Consider the following 17,966-nt stretch of genomic DNA (forward strand, 5'->3'; position numbering starts at 1 on the left):
AATGAGGCTGGGGAGAGGCCTCAAGCAGATGTGTGTATACATATATATATATGTATATATTCTTCTATCTGTTCCTTCCCACTTCCATCTTCCCACCTGCTCTTGGCCTTGCAGGCTCACTGCTTATGGTGGGGCTGGTCCTGAACTGACATAATGCATAAGCCCTCTGAAGTGCCATAACACACCAACCCAGCAGAAAAAGAACCCAGGAAAATGTAGCTCAGCACAGGTCAGACATGTGGCACAGACACTGGGTGGCTTGCTGGTGGGAGGAGTGGAGTATAAAAAGTGGTATGAAAGGGAAGATGAAGGACAAGAGGAGGGAAAGATGTGGCACAGCCACTGGGTAGATTGCAGGTGGAAGGAGTGGAGTATGAGAAGTGATGTGAGAGGGAAGATGAAAGCCAAGAGAAGGAAAAGATGTGGCTCAGACACTGGGTGGATTGCTGGTGGAAGGAGGGGAGTATAAAAAGTGGTATGAAAGGGAAGATGAAGGACAAGAAGAGGAAAAGATGTGGCACAGCCACTGGGTGGATTGCTGGTGGAAGGAGGGGAGTATGAGAAGTGATGTGAGAGGGAAGATGAAGGCCAAGAGGAGGACAAGGTTTCCTTTTGGAGGAATGGATCCATGCAATTGCCTCAGCTGCCTATGAAACCACAGCTTGGAACCAAGCACATAGAAGCTGAGATGTTCTCCTGAAGCTTTATTCTTACTCTGCTCTCTAACAGAAAGGACCCCAAATTTCCTCAAGTTTTGCTCACAGCAAGGTCAGAAGTGACAGCACTCTAAGGACACTGCTCTAATCCAGCTGTGCTAAGCCACCCTGATTTTGCAAACATGATTTAAGAAGCAGAGAGAGTATATTTGATCTGGAAAGATAAGAGTGTATGCTGCCCCAGGGAAAGAGAGACACTTTGACACAGATAACAAAATGCCATGCCTTAGCCTTGCCTGTCTTCTGCATGCCCATCTTTCTGTGAGAGGTATCTGAATTAAGGAGCAAGTCAGGGAGAACAAAGCAAGGTGAAACTGAACTGCACATGGCCCTTGCAGGCTAAATATCGACCTGAACACACACAGGGCTTGCAGAGATTCCCACTGGAATGGGAGCAGAAGTCTCTCCCGGTGCTTCTCTCAGCCTGAGAGTGGGACAACAAAGTCCCAGGTATTAAAACAAATAACATCCATAGTGCTAGCCTGTTGAATAGAACACCCAGCTGCTGGCCAGTCACCAGTGGTGTGCCCCAGGGATCAGTGCTGGGCCCCATCCTCTTTAATATCTTCACTGATGATCTGGATGAGGGGATTGAGTCAGTCATCAGCAAATTTGCAGATGACACCAAGTTGGGAGCAGATGTTGGTCAGTTAGAGGGCAGAAGGGCTCTCCAGAGGGACCTTGACCGACTGGACAGATGGGCAGAGTCCAATGGGATGGCATTTAACAAGTCCAAGTGCCAGGGGCTGCACTTTGGCCACAGCAACCCCATGCAGAGCTACAGGCTGGAGAGCTGCCAAACAGAGAGGGACCAGGGAGTGCTGATTGACAGCTGCCTAAACATGAGCCAGCAGTGTGCCCAGGTAGCCAAGAAGGCCAATGGCATCCTGGCCTGCATTAGGAATAGTGTGGTCAGCAGAAGCAGGGAAGTCATTGTGCCCCTGCACTCAGCACTGCTTAGGCCACACCTTGAGTCCTGTGTCCAGTTCTGGGCTCCTCAGTTTAAGAAGGACATTGAGACACTTGAATGTGTCCAGAGAAGGGCAACGAGGCTGGGGAGAGGCCTTGAGCACAGCCCTGTGAGGAGAGGCTGAGGGAGCTGGGGTTGTTTAGCCTGGAGAAGGAGGCTCAGGGGTGACCTTCTTGCTGCCTACAACTCCCTGAAGGGAGGTTGTAGCCAGGAAGGGGTTGGTCTCTTCTCCCAGGCAACCAGCACCAGAACAAGAGGACACAGTCTCAAGCTGTGCCAGGGGAAGTTTAGGCTCGAGGAGAAAGTTCTTCACTGAGAGAGTTGTTCACCATTGGAATGTGCTGCCCAGGGAGGTGGTGGAGTCCCCATCCCTGGAGGTGTTCAAGAGGGGATTGGATGTGGCACTTGGTGCCATGGTTTAGTCATGAGGTCTGTGGTGACAGGTTGGACTTGATGATCTTTGAGGTCTCTTCCAACCTTGGTGATAGTGTGATTCACCACATCAGTGAATAGAATAGAACAGAATTAGCCAGGTTGGGAAGCTGTAGCCTAGGATAGTTTTATTAAAGTAATTTCTCCTTTTAATGTGGAGCACTCAATGATTTTTTTTATGAAAGTTCCTACTAAAGAGAAAAAGCTCCAGGATCATACCAAATATGGTCAGAAAGTGCCTGAAGAAACCTCTGTATTCTGTCTGTCCCTGGCACCCATGACATCTTATCCTGTAGTAGAATATCTGCAAAGGATTTAGTTAACCTCTGCTGAATTTTAAGGTGGGTAGAATGAATTCTTGGGGAGGCAATGTGCAGTCTTGGGTGCAAGCTGTACCATCAGTGGTTTTGTTTTGAGATCACATGAAATTATCATGGTTTGCCTGCTGGATTTTATGTCTTTATGAGAAAGAAATTAAAAAATAAACCTTTAAACTGTGCACAGATCTTTAGGTGAAAATACTCTAGAATGAGAGCATGAGCAAAGGTAAGCTGGCTTTTCTGTCAGCCATTTTAGGGCAACAACAGTAAAGGACACATAATGACCAAGCACATAATGTAAGGACAAGTCAGTTGCAGCACCACCTAATGCCCTAGGGAGAAAGGCCAAGTTTTGCCAGAGTCAGCAGCAGAGCACCCTCTGAGCTCAAGGACTGCATTTTGCTTGCTAGGTATCTTAGTAGGAGAAACATTACTCTGCCAAGCTCATGCCAGGAAATCTGGCCAGACTCTAGCCAGGTGAGTCACCAAAATGAAATCCTTCTCAGAGCAGACTGTAACTGTATCAGGAATAGTGTGGCCAGCAGGAGCAGGGAGGTCATTCTACCCCCTGGACTCAGCACTGGTTAGGCCACACCTCGAGCCCTGTGTCCAGTTCTGGGCCCCTCAGTTTAGGAAAGAAGTTGAGTTGCTGGAAGGTGTCCAGAGAAGGGCAACAAAGCTGGGGAGGGGTTTGGAGCACAGCCCTGTGAGGAGAGGCTGAGGGAGCTGGGGTTGCTTAGCCTAGAGAAGAGGAGGTTCAGGGGAGACCTTCTTGCTGTCTCCAACTCCCTGAAGGGAGGTTGTAGCCAGGTGGGGGTTGGTCTCTTCTCTCAGGCAACCAGCACCAGAACAAGAGGACACAGTCTCAAGCTGTGCCAGGGGAGGTTTAGGCTGCAGGTGAGGAGAAAGTTCTTCATAGAAAGAGAGATTGGCCATTGGAATGTGCTGCCCAGGGAGGTGGTGGAGTCACCATCACTGGAGGTGTTTAGGAAGAGACTGGATGAGGCACTTGGTGCCATGGTTTAGTTGATCAGATGGTGTTGGGTGATAGGTTGGGCTTGATGATCTTGAAGGTCTTTTCCAACCTGGTTAATTCTATTCCATTCTATTCTATGCTAAACCATATCCACAACATAACTGCATGCATCACATAGTTTTACTGAAGAGCACACTACTCAGGAAGGCATGTTTGGTTCATTTGATGTTTTACACTCACTATATTGGAAAGGAAGTGGGGGAAGCTCAAGTCTCCACTTTCCTGGTACCCCTCTTATCGTTGCAGAGGGTTTTAACACTGGTGGGCTTCACTTTCACACTGCCTATATAGCATTTGGGGAAATTTATTCCCAGTCACAACACTTACAAATGTTAATTAAAAAATTATTAAGTTGGCTACCTGAGAAATGCAGACCCTGCACCAGATGAACCAGCCAGCTTGTGCTGCCCCTGGTCCCTCGGGGAACGTGGCAACTCCTGCGAGGATGCAATAGAATAGAATAGAATAGAATAGAATAGAATAGAATAGAATAGAATAGGAATTAACCAGGTTGGAAAAGACCTTCAAGATCATCAAGCCCAACCTATCACCCAACACCATCTAACCAACTAAACCATGGCACCAAGTGCCCCATTCAGGCTCTTCCTAAACACCTCCAGTGATGGTGACTCCACCACCTCCCTGGGCAGCACATCCCAATGGCCAATCTCTCTTTCTGAGAAGAATTTCTTCCCAATATCCAGCCTAAACCTCCCGTGGCACAGCTTCAGACTGTGTCCTCTTGTTCTGGTGCTGCTTGCCTGGGAGAAGAGACCAACCCCCACCTGGCTACAACCTCCCCTCAGGGAGTTGTAGAGAGCAAGGTCTCCCCTGAGCCTCCTCTTCTGCAGGCTAAGCAACCCCAGCTCCCTCAGCCTCTCCTCACAGGGCTGTGCTCCAGACCCCTCACCAGCTTTGTTGCCCAACAGCAGGTACAGCAGCGTTCCAGAGCCTGCCAGGTCGCCACCGAGCCTGAGGCGAGGCGCAGGCCGGGCCCAAAGGCCTTGCAGGAGAGCCAGGCCCGGGGCTGGGAGAGGCGAGGGGACTCGGCTCCCCGCCCGAGCCAGGGCGGAGGCACCAGGCCGCTGCAGGCAACGCTGCCCGAGGGCGCAGCCTGGCATCGGCACAAAGGTGAGCCCCAGGGGCGGTTGGCCCTCAGCCGGCAGGAGGGGAGGTGCTGGGCGATCAACCCAGCCCCACCGCCCCCTCACAGCAGCGGGCTGAGCTGGGCGGGCGCAGGGCTAGGCCCTGCCGCCCCCTCCTCCTGCTTCCCGCCCGCCCTGGCAGGCACCGCCTCCTCTTCTCTCCGCCTCGCCGCAGGCCACCGCCCGTTTCTCCTCCTCTGCTCCTCCTCGGCTGCCTGATTAGGGGACGGGGGCGGTAGCCGCGGCGAGGCGGTCGCAGGGGGAGCGATAAGGCAGGAGGTAGACCTCAGAGCTCTGCGGGTTGAGGCTTCTTCTCGTCCTCCTTCTCCTGCGTGTGGGTGTTGAGGCGCGGCCATGGTGAAGGTGTCGTTTAACTCCGCGTTGGCGCAGAAGGAGGCGGCGAAGAAGGAGGAGGAGAACAGCCAGGTGCTGATCCTGCCGCCGGACGCCAAGGTGAGGGCGGCGGGGGAGCGACCCGCCGAGGCTGGCCCGGCTGCGCGGCGGCCGCTCCGCTCCGCTCCCCTCGGCGGCTCGGTGCTGCCGGAGGGAGGGGAACGCGCCGGGGACGATTTTATTCTTCATCTGCTCTTCGCCTCCCGGCGATAAAACCGCGGGCGGGCCAGCACAGGGAGATGTGCGCAGCGGTTTGCCCCGCCGCCCCTCTCCGCTCACGCTCCTAAAATGGCTGACAGCAGAAGGAGCTTTAAAGCTCTGCTGCTCTCCACTTTAGGGATTTTTGCGGCGGTTGGGCTTTTATTTTTGTTTCGGTCCGACAGCGCTTGGACCGCGTCCAACTCGGCTTGTAAAGGTTCTCTGGACTCCTTCGCCGTGTCCCGTCCGGAGCCGCGGCAAGCTGAGGGGCCGGCCCGGCGAGGGGGCTGCTGTGGCCGGCGTGCCGCGGTTCGCCGGCGGCGCCGAGCCCGGCAGCCCCCAGCCCGGCAGCCCACCCGGCTCCACGGCCGGCTGCCGGCGGCCAGCAGGTCGGGGCGCCCCTTGGCTGTGTTTGGGTCGGTCGCGGAAGTTGGTTCTCGTGTCGAAGGCTCGATCGCGTCTGGTCTTCACGCCGCGTTTAATCCCGCGGGTAAATCCGGCGAGGTGGTGGCGAGCTGGCGAGCCTGAAATGCTTCGGGGCAGGGAGTATTTGGCGAGGGCGATGCTGGAGCTGTGGCCGGGCTTGCGCCGCGGCGCGTTTGCGGAGCCTGGTGATTTGTGTGTTACGGCGAACTTCGCCTGCAAACTTGGGCTGCTTTAAATAAAGGAACAAAGAGCTGCCTCCCCGCTCCCCAAAACACCCCCCGGGCTCCCGGCTCTGTCGCCTATCCCTTAGCGTCTTCAGACAGCGGCAAAGAAGAAAACAGCAGCGGCCTTTAAAGTTGATGAAGTGCCGAGCTGCCTAGAATATAAAGGGGTTTTGCTCGCAGTTTCTGTGCTGCTGTAACCCAAACCAGTTTTTAATTCGGAGCAGCGTAATTTGCTCTGAGCTCTTCAGAAAGAGAATGAAAACTTGGAAGAAGTGGCCAGCTGCACAGAAAAAGCATGCCTCGCTATTTCCATTTCCTTCGCAATCTGTTGTGCCTCTGGATTGCCGGGTTGGATCTGCAAAGAGAGATACTGTTGATTTGATTTACTGAATCGCTGTGATGAACTTCTGCCCGGGAAGACAGTTACCTGCTGAATTTTTTAGCTTCAAGTTGTGCCCTGGTGTAGGTCTCGCTGTGATTTCCATGGGGCCGTGTTCGTAACCTGCACAATCCTGGTGTCGTTTCAAAGCCAAGGGGGTGACCGCAAGACGCTTTCTGGTGGCATCTTCCTGCGACAGCGGTTCGTGAAATCTCACACTTCTTTTGAACGTACTGCGCTTACAAAACGCCCAAGCAGGGTACCGAGGCCCTTAGACTAGTGTTCCACAGCAGGTGAGACGGTATCGTCGCTCAAATTGCCTGCAGTTACGGGAAATCCGTTAGGTGATCTGCGTGCCTGGTTGCTCCTAACGCGGGAGTGCTGTGCTCTAGAAGGTAATGGATTTCCCAAGGCCGGCCTGAGCTGTGGAGTTCCTTCCTGACCCCAGGTGTGGTGAGCAGTGTGGTCTCATGTAACCGAGACACAAGCTGCCAAGTTCCAGAAAACGGGGATTTCCTACTGCCTTGGAATCCACATCTGCCCTGGATGATGCTTGTTTCACAGAGCCTACCGCTCTGGCTTGTGGTTCCTACTGCTAAACAAACAAATACATCAGGCAAATTGTACACTGGGGATTGAATTCTCCCGACCCTGGCCAGATACTGACAGAGGTCTGTTGTTTGGCTGTGATTTCATTAACAGCTGTAAATTCTTGCAGCTGAGGATGAGATGCATCATAAGGATCTACCTTAACTTTGCCCATGTCATAGTGCTGTTGTTCTCGCCGGGAAATGAGACTTGCAGGCATTTATTAACCAGGTCAAAAGGTGGTCTGGTCTCACAGTAGTAGCTTCTTTGAAGTTCTTGCACTGTTACCAGAGGTTGATCATGGCTGAACAAGGCTTGAAACAATCCTAAAATAGCATGTGAGCAGTGGATGCTCTGTACAGATGAAAATTCATAGTACCATAGAATCAGTCAGGGTTGGAAGGGACCACAAGGATCAGCCAGTTCCAACCCCCCTGCCATGGGCAGGGACACCCCACACTACATCAGCCTGGCCACAGCCTCATCCAGCCTGGGCTTAAACACCTCCAGGGCTGGGGCCTCAACCACCTCCCTGGACAACCCATTCCAGGGCTTCACCACTCTCATGGGGAAGAACTTCCTCCTCCTTGCAAAAGAGCACTCCTAAGGAATATCAAGCCTTGGACATTCTCCTTGACACATTTCCATCCTTTCTCTGCAGAACTGCAGACCTATACCCACTAGTGTGCAGAATTCTCTTGAATAAGCTTTATTTGAGCTTGCATGTGTTGGAGCATAACCAAAAGCAGATCTCACAGTAGTGTAATCGGAAGTCTTAGTAGAAAAGGCTATGCAACTCATCCAGGATTAACACTATTGAAACAAATTATGTCATGTGCAGTAACTGGCTGGAAAGCAGCCCTGAGGAGAGAGCCTTGGGGGTGCTGGGGGAGGAGAAGCTCACCAGGAGCTCTCAGTGTGCACTTGCAGCCCGGAAAGCCAACCAGATCCTGGGCTGCAGCAAGAGAAGTGTGGCCAGCAGGGCAAGGGAGGGGATTCTCCCCCTCTGCTCAGCTCTGCTGAGACCCCACCTGGAGTCCTGCCTCCAGTTCTGGAGTCCCTATTCCAAGAGGGATCTGGAGGTGCTGGAAGGTGTCCAGAGAAGGGCCAGGAGGATGAGCAGAGGGCTGGAGCACCTCTCCTGTGAGGACAGACTGAAGGAGTTGGGGCTGTTCAGGCTGGAGAAGAGAAGGCTCCCAGGTGACCTCATTGTGGCCTTCCAGGATCTGAAGGGGGCTACAAGAAGGCTGGGGAGGGACTGCTCAGGATGTCAGGTAGTGATAGGTCTAGGGGGAATGGAATGAAGCTGGAGGTGGGGAGATTGAGGCTGGAGGTGAGGAGGAAGTTCTTCCCCAGGAGAGTGGTGAAGCCCTGGAATGGGTTGTCCAGGGAGGGGGTTGAGGCCCCATCCCTGGAGGTGTTTAAGCCCAGGCTGTATGAGGCTGTGGCCAGGCTGATGTAGTGTGGGGTGTCCCTGCCCATGGCAGGGGGCTTGGAACCAGGTGATCCTTGTGGTCCCTTCCAACCCTGACTGCTACTATGATGCTATGTATCTGTAGAGCTTATTTGGATCTTTAAATCTGGGGGAGTTATTCTCAGATTTCAGACAAAATAAAAGGAACTGAGTGCCCCTGTAAAACTTGATTCCTTCGAGGTTGAGTGCAAGATGCAGTCTTTGAACTTTGCCTTTTCTAATAGAAATGCATTAGAAATGCATCTTTTTACCCCCTCCACAAAGACCTCCAGCTACCTATGCAGTTCTTTGGGTGGCAGGGGAAAATAAAACCCATCTGACAGATGTAGTATTCATACCACTACATCGCTGGGAGACCCTTAGCTTGAAGTGAGGTTTGAAGAAAATAGGAGAATGTATGTTGAAGAATGAGTTTTGGTAGATGGAGAAAAGGTCACCTCTCCAAACAAGCATATAAGAGATGTTTGGTTTTTTCCCTCTCTGGTATCTTTACAGACATTGTTTCTGTAGGCCATTAAACACATCTGGACACAAGGGTGAATGTGAAAAGTATTACACAACATTTTATGAAGCTTTCATTTTTGAAGCCCTGGGAGATGTTCTGGCTTTGAAGTAAGGGGAAACAACTTAAGAATGGAAGAGGATCAGCAGAGTTAGAATAGAATAGAATAAACCAGGTTGGAAGAGGCCTTTGAGATCATCATGTCCAACCTATCACCCAACACTACCTAATCAACTAAACCATGCAACCAAGCACCCTATCAAGTCTCCTCCTGAACACCTCCAGTGATGGTGACTCCACCACTTCCCTGGGCAGCACATTCCAATGGGCAATCACACTCTGTGTAGAACTTCTTCCTAACATCCAGCTTAAACCTCCCCTGGCACAGCTTGAGACTGTGTCCTCTTGTCCTGGTGCTGGTTGCCTGGGAGAAGAGACCAACCCCCACCTGGCTACAACCTCCCTTCAGGGAGTTGGAGAGAGCAAGAAGGTCTCCCCTGAGCCTCCTCTTCTGCAGGCTAAGCAACCCCAGCTCCCTCAGCCTCTCCTCACAGGGCTGTGCTCCAAACCCTTCCCCAACTTTGTTGCCCTTCTCTGGACACGCTCCAGCAAGTCAACCTCCTTCCTAAACTGAGGGGCCCAGAACTGGACACAGGACTTAAGGTGTGGCCTAACCAGTGCACACTGAGAGTGTTTATTATCAAGCACTTCCAAAGGCTTGAGCAAGAGCTGTTAATGAATCAAGCCAAATACTCTGAAAATTAAAGAAAATAAAGTTTTGTGTTACAAGCCTTTTGGGCAGTTCTTTGATGATCTTGTTCTGCTGCTTCTCCCAGCATGGTGTCGTGAAGATTACCACTCTGCTATTGCAGGCTTACTCTCAAGTCTATATTCGTCTTGGGGTTTGCTAAAGAGCCAAAACATGCTGGGTTTGTGGCACTAGAAATACTCTGATCTCACCAAAATTTCACCAGTACACTCTGATGCAGACACCAAGAGGCAGTGAGTGAGGAAGGGAGGAGAGGAAGATGCAAGAAGAGTAGGAACAGCTTGGAAAAAGCTTTTGCAGAAGGCAGTGGTCTCAATGCATTGCAATTTGCTACTTTAAAAGGAGTTTAAAAATCAAGATGGCTAATCCTGCCTCTGCATAAATCACCTGTCAGTATTACTGCCTGTTGTGAAAGGGGCTCTATGCTTGCTGTAGGCAGCCATTAAAGCTGCTGCTCCTGTAGGCATAATCCTTACATGCCATAGTTCTTGGCCCACATACAGAATATACTTAGTAAAGATTCTCAGACTGCATTTGCTTTTCTGCTTTGTTCAGTGTCTGTACAGTAAGGTATTTTGTGACCCAGTTTCCCAACAAGCAAACATGGTATGGTATTTAAACATTTTTCCTTACAATGGATCTTTGGAGAGCCAAAGATGATTCTGAGCATAGTTGAAGTATCATAGTATCAGTCAGAGTTGGAAGGGACCACAAGGATCAGCCAGTTCCAACCCCCCTGCCATGGCCAGGGACACCCCACACTAGATCAGGCTGGCCAGAGCCTCATCCAGCCTGGGCTTAAACACCTCCAGGGATGGGGCCCCAACCACCTCCCTGGACAACCCATTCCAGGGCTTCACCACTCTCCTGGGGAAGAACTTCCCCCTCACCTCCAGCCTCAATCTCCCCACCTCCAGCTTCATTCCATTCCCCCTAGACCTATCACTACCTGACAGCCTGAGCAGTCCCTCCCCAGCCTTCCTGTAGCCCCCTTCAGCTCCTGGAAGGCCACAATGAGGTCACCTGGGAGCCTTCTCTTCTCCAGACTGAACAGCCCCAACTCCTTCAGTCTGTCCTCACAGGAGAGGTGCTCCAGCCCTCTGCTCATCCTTGTGGCCCTTCTCTGGACACCTTCCAGCACCTCCAGATCCCTCTTGGAATAGGGGCTCCAGAACTGGAGGCAGGACTCCAGGTGGGGTCTCAGCAGAGCTGAGCAGAGGGGGAGAATCCCCTCCCTTGCCCTGCTGGCCACACTTCTCTTGCTGCAGCCCAGGCTCTGGTTGGCTTTCCGGGCTGCAAGTGCACACTGAGAGCTCCTGGTGAGCTTCTCCTCCCCCAGCACCCCCAAGGCTCTCTCCTCAGGGCTGCTTTCCAGCCACTCACTGCCCAGCCTGGATTTGTGCCTGGGGTTGCTTTGACCCAGCTGCAGGACCCTGCCCTTGGTCTTGTTGAACCTCCTGAGGTTGGCTTGTGCCCACCTCTCCAGCCTGTGCAGGTCCCTCTGGATGGATCCCTTCCCTCCAGATCTATGGGATCTATGGAGAGCCAAAGATGATTCTGAGCATAGTTGAAGCCTTGAGAGATTTTGGCAGAGTCTGTTCAATACAACAAGTCTTCCCCAAAGCTGTTGGGGCCCTCAGTAGCTCTCCCTTCTGCCAGGTTAGGTAGCAGCCTTTTGACTTTTATTGTCTTGGGGTGCTTGAGCCAGCACATCTCTCAGCAGATGCCACTCTGTGAGTGGATGGTGGAGTGGATTCCCACCTATGTATCACAGCTGTCCTTTGGCCAGCTGTGTCTGCAGACAGCTCAGTGTCATAGTGTAAATGTGGAGGATGTTTTTATAGTAGCTCTTCTACATTTATTCCTTATTACATTTTCCATCAATTATTGCATTTTAATTTTTTTTAGCTTGATCTTTTCTAAAGCATAGCAAAATGGGCACTTGTAACACAGAACAAGAAGGTCCACCTGGGAAATACTGTTGAGCAGCTACTGAGTGCTATCTGGCTGTGTAGAAATGCTCTTGGATTTTGTGTAATTGGTGTTACATGTTCCTGAAATAAAGGTGCTGGCTTTACAGTTGCCATACTCTGTATGTGTGTGTGTAGAAATACTAGATAACATGTGTGTACTATCATCCCTGGAGGTGTTCAAGAGGAGACTGGACATGGCACTTGGTGCCATGGTCTAGTCATGAGGTCTGTGGTGACAGGTTGGACTCGATGATCCTCAAGGTCTCTTCCAACCTTGGTGATACTGTGATACTGTGATCTTCATTGATGATGTGGATGAGGGCATTGAGTTCATCATCAGTAAATTTGGAGATGACACCAAGCTGGGGGCAGGAGTTGATCTGTAACAGGGTGGAGAGGCTCTGCAGAGGGACCTCAACAGGCTGGACAGATGGGTAGAGGCCAAGGGCAGGAGATTGAACACATCCAAGTGCCAGGTCCTGCACATTGGCCACAACAACCCCATGCAGAGCTACAGGCTGGGGTCAGAGTGGCTGGAGAGCAGCCAGGCAGAGAGGGACCTGGGGGTGCTGGTCGACGGTAGACTGAACAATGGCCAGTAGTGTGCCCAGGCAGCCAAGAGGGCCAATGGCATCCTGGCCTGCATCAGGAACAGTGTGGCCAGCAGGAGCAGGGAGGTCATTCTGCCCCTGTACATCGCACTGGTTAGGCCACACCTTGAGTCCTGTGTCCAGTTCTGGGCCCCTCAGTTTAGGAAAGATGTTGAGTTGCTGGAAGGTGTCCAGAGAAGGGCAACAAAGCTGGGGAGGGGTCTGGAGCACAGCCCTGTGAGGAGAGGCTGAGGGAGCTGGGGTTGCTTAGCCTGGAGGAGGCTCAGAGGAGACCTTCTTGCTGTCTACAACTCCCTGAAGGTAGGTTGTAGCCAGGTGGGGGTTGGTCTCTTCTCTCTAGCAACCAGCACCAGAACAAGAGGACACAGCCTCAAGCTGCACCAGGGGAGGTTTAGGCTGGACGTGAGGAGAAAGTTCTTCATTGAGAGAGTCGTTCGTCATTGGAATGGGTTGCTTGGGGAGGTGGTGGAGTCCCCATCCCTGGAGGTGTTGAAGAGGGGATTGGATGTGGCACTTGGTGCCATGGTCTAGTCATGAGGTCTGTGGTGACAGGTTGGACTGGATGATCTCTGAGGTCTCTTCCAACCTTGGTGATTCTGTGATACTGTGATATCCAGGATGCTGGTTAGATACTTGCTTTCATGGGTACCTGCAAGCATCCAGTCAGGGAAATTGAGTTTATGTGAGCAGAATTTGTGACAGGTATTTCTCACGCTCCTTTGAAGTGAGTTTAAGGATTTGGAGTCACGCAGAAGAAAGTTCACAAGTTAGACAGGTCAGAAAGTGATCTGGAAGAAGCTGTGTCAGTCCCATCCCCCCAGCAGTGGAAACCAACCTGTGGGACAGAGTTCTGTCAGTGGTCCCTGTCTCACTTTTCTGTTTCTCATCACTTCCTGACTTGAGTAAGAAACACAAAGCTTTGGCTGGGAAACACAATCATTTCCCAGAAGAATGATAGTTAATATTTCAGACAGGATGTATTCTGCCAGACCTTTGTGATCACTGCTTTGTCAGATGTTTGTATCATTTACATTCTGGCTGGCTGAGCAAGAGCTGATGTCCATACATATCATTACAGCTTGCATGAATGCAGTGCAGGGATGAGCATGGAGACAATACAAATCCTGCACTAAATAATTGATCTTCTTTTGGATTAACAAATTTAGACTTGGCTGAGGCCTCTGGCCCTAAAAATATATTTAGGTTTTAAAATTTAATGGTTTTATTTGCTTAATATTGTCATGTGGCAAAGTCCAGAATTAGATGAAGCTCTGAACAGTGCAGGAGCTAGAGAAAATATCCTGTGCTGTAGTGTATGAGGCTGAGGGAGCTGGGGTTGCTTAGCCTGGAGAAGAGGAGGCTCAGGGGAGACCTTCTTGCTCTCTACAACTCCCTGAAGGGAGGTTGTAGCCAGGAGGGGGTTGGTGTCTTCTCTCTAACAACCAGCACCAGAACAAGAGGACACAGTCTCAAGCTGTGCCAGGGGAAGTTTAGGCTGGAGGTGAGGAGAAAGTTCGTCCCAGAGAGAGTTGTTAGCCATTGGAATGTGCTGCCCAGGGAGGTGGTGGAGTCCCCATCCCTGGAGGTGTTCAAGAGGGGATTGGATGTGGCACTTGGTGCCATAGTCTAGTCATGAGGTCTGTGGTGACAGGTTGGACACGATGATCTTGAAGGTCTCTTCCAACCTTGGTGATACTGTGACACTTAATTCATTGTGCCCCTGAACTCAGCACTGGTTAGGCCAAATCTTGAGTCCTGTGTCCAGTTCTGGGCCCCTCAATTTAAGAAGGACATTGAGACACTTGAAAGTGTCCAGAGAAGGGCAATGTGGCTGGGGAGAGGCCTTGAGCACAGCCCTGTGAGGAGAGGCTGAGGGAGCTGGGGTTGCTTAGCCTGGAGAAGAGGAGGCTCAGGGGAGACCTTCTTGCTGTCTACAACTCCCTGAAGGGAGGCTGTAGCCAGGAGGGGGTTGGTGTCTTCTCTCTAACAACCAGCACCAGAACAAGAAGACACAGTCTCAAGCTGTGCCAGGGGAAGTTTAGGCTGGAGGTGAGGAGAAAGTTCTTCCCAGAGAGAGCTGTTAGCCATTGGAATGTGCTGCCCAGGGAGGTGGTGGAGTCACCATCCCTGGAGGTGTTCAAGAGGGGACTGGATGTGGCACTTGGTGCCGTGGTTTAGTAGTCCTGAGGTGTTGGGTGACAGGCTGGACTTGATGATCCTTGAGCTCTTTTCCAACCTATTGATTCTATGATTGTATGTTCACTCCTGTGATAGAATAATCTTTTCTTCCTGATAAGATTCCAGAGCTAGTTTGGATATTAACATTCCAAACCCAGTATGAAATTACCTCTTAAATGGAGGCTGTTGGAACCAAAAGTTCTTTACAGTGGGAAGAGCTGCAGTGTTTTCTTTCTGAAGGTGTGGATCAAAGGTAATAGCTGAACTTGCCTGTATAAAGCAAACATCTGAAAGAAAATGTGCTCAGAATCAACAACATTTGAAAGGGGAGTGGTTTAGGCTCCTTCTATCATAATGAATATTTAATCCAAGGGGTGAATGTTGACTCCAGAAAGGGGTTGATTTCAGAATACAATCTGTATGTGGGGCTCTTTGCTGGGTAAGTGTTTCTGTGAAGTGCTTGCAGCAGAAAATGTAATCCTAACAGACGTGTTTCGACAGCCTCAAATAAATTCATTTTCTCTGTTATTGGGTGGCATTTTCGGGTTGGTTTTTCCCTATCAGGAATTTCATACCTTGATGCTAATGGTTATTTCAGAGGGAACTTATAACAATGGTAATCACAATTAACTCCAGTCATGTTTTCTGCAGTTCCACTTTGGGAATATTTGTCAGTGCTTTCTGTACTTTCAATCAGAATAGGAATAGAATAGAACAGAATAGGATAGGATAGGATAGGATAGGATAGGATAGAATAGAATAGAATAGAATAGAATAGAATAGAATAGAATAGAATAGAATAGAATAGAATAAGCAAGGTTGGAAGAGACCTTCAAGACCGTTGTGTCCAACCTATCATCCAACACCACCTAAACAACTAACCCACGGCACCAAGCACCCTATCAAGACTCCTCCTGAACATCTCCAGTGATGGTGACTCCACCACCTCCCCAGGCAGCCCATTCCAATGGGCAATCACTCTCTCTGTGTAGAACTTCCTCCTAACCTCCAGCCTAAACATCCCCTGGTGCAGCCTGAGACTGTGTCCTCTTGCCCTGGTGCTGGTTGCCTGGAAGAAGAGACCAACCTGTGCCTGTCTACAACCTCCCTTCAGGTAGTTGTAGAGAGCAAGAAGGTCTCCCCTGAGTCTCCTCCAGGCTAAGCAACCCCAGCTCCCTCAGCCTCTCCTCACAGGGCTGTGCTCCAAACCCCACACCAACTTCTTTGCCCTTTTCTGGACACACTCCAGCAAGTCAGCATCCTTCCTAAACTAGCTGCAGGCACCAAATAGCTTACATGCAAAGAAAATAGTTCTCCTGACCTCAGGAAATAGCTTCAAAAGCAAATACTGCATTTTTAGTCTTGGTTATTTTAAATGTGCTTAGAATTTTTATTCTGTGCTTCCAACACACTATGATGTATTTCAAACATAAGAACTAGGAACATGAGCCAGCAGTGTGCCCAGGTGGCCTAGAAGGCCAGTGGCATCCTGGCCTGCATCAGGAACAGCGTGGCCAGCAGGAGCAGGGAAGTCATTGTGCCCCTGGATTCAGCACTGGTTAGGCCACACCTTGAGTCCTGTGTCCAGTTCTGGGCCCCTCAGTTTAGGAAGGAGGTTGAGTTGCTGGAAGGTGTCCAGAGAAGGGCAACAAAGCTGGGGAGGGGTTTGGAGCACAGCCCTGTGAGGAGAGGCTGAGGGAGCTGGGGTTGCTTAGCCTGGAGAAGAGGAGGCTCAGGGGAGACCTTCTTGCTCTCTCCAACTCCCTGAAGGGAGGTTGTAGCCAGGTGGGGGTTGGTCTCTTCTCCCAGGCAGCCAGCACCAGAACAAGAGGACACAGTCTCAAGCTGTGCCAGGGAAGTTTTAGGCTGGATGCTAGGAAGAAATCCTTCATAGAAAGAGAGATTGGCCATTGGTATGTGCTGCCCAGGGAGGTGGTGGAGTCACCATCCCTGGAGGTGTTTAGGAAGTGACTGGATGAGGCACTTGGTGCCATGGTTTAGCTGATCAGATGGTGTTGGGTGATAGGTTGGAGACAATGATCTTGAAGGTCTTTTCCAACCTGGTTTATTCTAGTCTAACTCCATCAGGGGTAAGTAATAGTGTGTTCTATTAGCTAGTGCATAGGTACATTCTGGTTTTTTCCCTCCCTTCCCTCCCTCCCATCTAAGCCCTGATTGACAGAGGTTAGCATAATCTGATTTTACCCTCCTGATGCATATAAATAATACAACATTCATTTTCTTGCTATTTATGTAGTGCTTTGTATCCTCAGTGGAAATTACTTTGAATCTGCAGATGAAAAGCAGGCTAATTTATAAAACTCAGATATCTGTCCTAATTTTCCAGAGGTGGTAAACCAAAGGGATGAGATAATTAACAAGACTGAGCTGTGCAGTGAAGTTGGAAATGGTTTTTGCAGCAGACATCACATGGCCTAGGGTTTGGACCTCAGTGAATGTACAGAGAGAGACTCTGGCTCCTATCTGAGTGATCCATGCAGCATCTACAAAGTGAAGGTCCTTTGTGCCTTACAAGGTTTAGCATGAAAAGAATGGCAAAGTAATACTTGCCTAGGGGTGAGTAGAGATGCTGTGGGAGACATACATTGATACTTTCTTTGTCCTTTCCAACTAGTGTGTGTGCACAGCCTCAGCCCTCTGCCACTGGTGAGAGAGCCTCTCAAACAATGGTGTTCAGTTTTGGGCCCCTCACTACAGGAAGGATATTGAGTTGCTGGAGTGTGTCCAGAAAAGGGCAGTGGAGCTGTTGAAGGCTCTAGAGAACAAGGCCTATGAGGAGCAGCTGAGAGAGCTGGGATTGATTATTCTGGAGAAAAGGAAGCTGAGTGGAAACCTTATTGCTGTCTACAGGAGAGGTTGTAGTTAGGTAGGTGGGTGTTGGTCTTTTCTCCCTAGTATCAGGTGATAGAAGGACAGGAAATGGCCTCAAATTGCACCAGGGGAGGTTTAAGTTGGATAGCAGGAAAAATTAATTTCTTGAAAGAGTGGTCCAGGCTTTGGAATAGGCTGCCCAGGGAAGTGGTGGACTCACCATCCCTCAAGGCTATGTGTAGACATGGCAAGTCAGGCCATGCTTTAATCATCATGGTGGTGCTAGGTCCAGGGTTTGCCTCAACTTTAGAGGTCTTTTCCAACTGAAACAAGTAAACTAGAATAGAATAGAATTAACCAGGTTGGAAGAGACCTCAGAGATCATTGAGTTCAACCTGTCATCCAACACTCTCTAATCAACTAAACCATGGCACAAAGCACCCCATCCAGTCTCGTCCTGAACACCTCCAGTGATGGTGACTCCACCACCTCCCTGGGCAGCACATTCCAATGGCCAATCTCTCTTGCTGAGAAGAACTTCTTCCTCACATCCAGCCTAAACCTCCCCTGGCACAGCTTGAGACTGTGTCCTCTTGTTCTGGTGCTGGTTGCCTGGGAGAAGAGACCAACCCCCACCTGGCTGCAACCTCCCTTCAGGGAGTGGTAGACAGCAAGGAGGTCTCCCCTGAGCCTCCTCTTCTCCAGGCTAAGCAACCCCAGCTCCCTCAGCCTCTCCTCACAGGGCTGTGCTCCAGACCCCTCCCCAGCTTTGTTGCCCTTCTCTGGACACCTTCCAGCAA

At 50.6% G+C, this 17,966-nt stretch overlaps 1 protein-coding gene across 2 annotated transcripts in view; it reads left to right on the forward strand.

The window, feature by feature from the left end:
• The first annotated feature begins 4,758 nt into the window (after nt 1–4,758).
• The window catches only part of ITM2B (integral membrane protein 2B), a 40,093-nt gene continuing 26,885 nt past the window's right edge, over nt 4,759–17,966 (forward strand). The window contains exon 1 of one of the 2 annotated variants that reach the window (XM_054163118.1): nt 4,759–5,072. In XM_054163118.1, the coding sequence (XP_054019093.1) occupies nt 4,974–5,072 (99 nt within the window). In that variant the 5' untranslated portion in view covers nt 4,759–4,973. The remainder of the gene's footprint in view (nt 5,073–17,966) is intronic. The other variant, XM_054163117.1, reaches the window with a different exon arrangement.

Source organism: Dryobates pubescens, chromosome 7, assembly GCF_014839835.1.
Source record: "Dryobates pubescens isolate bDryPub1 chromosome 7, bDryPub1.pri, whole genome shotgun sequence".
NCBI classification, from domain to species: domain Eukaryota; kingdom Metazoa; phylum Chordata; class Aves; order Piciformes; family Picidae; genus Dryobates; species Dryobates pubescens.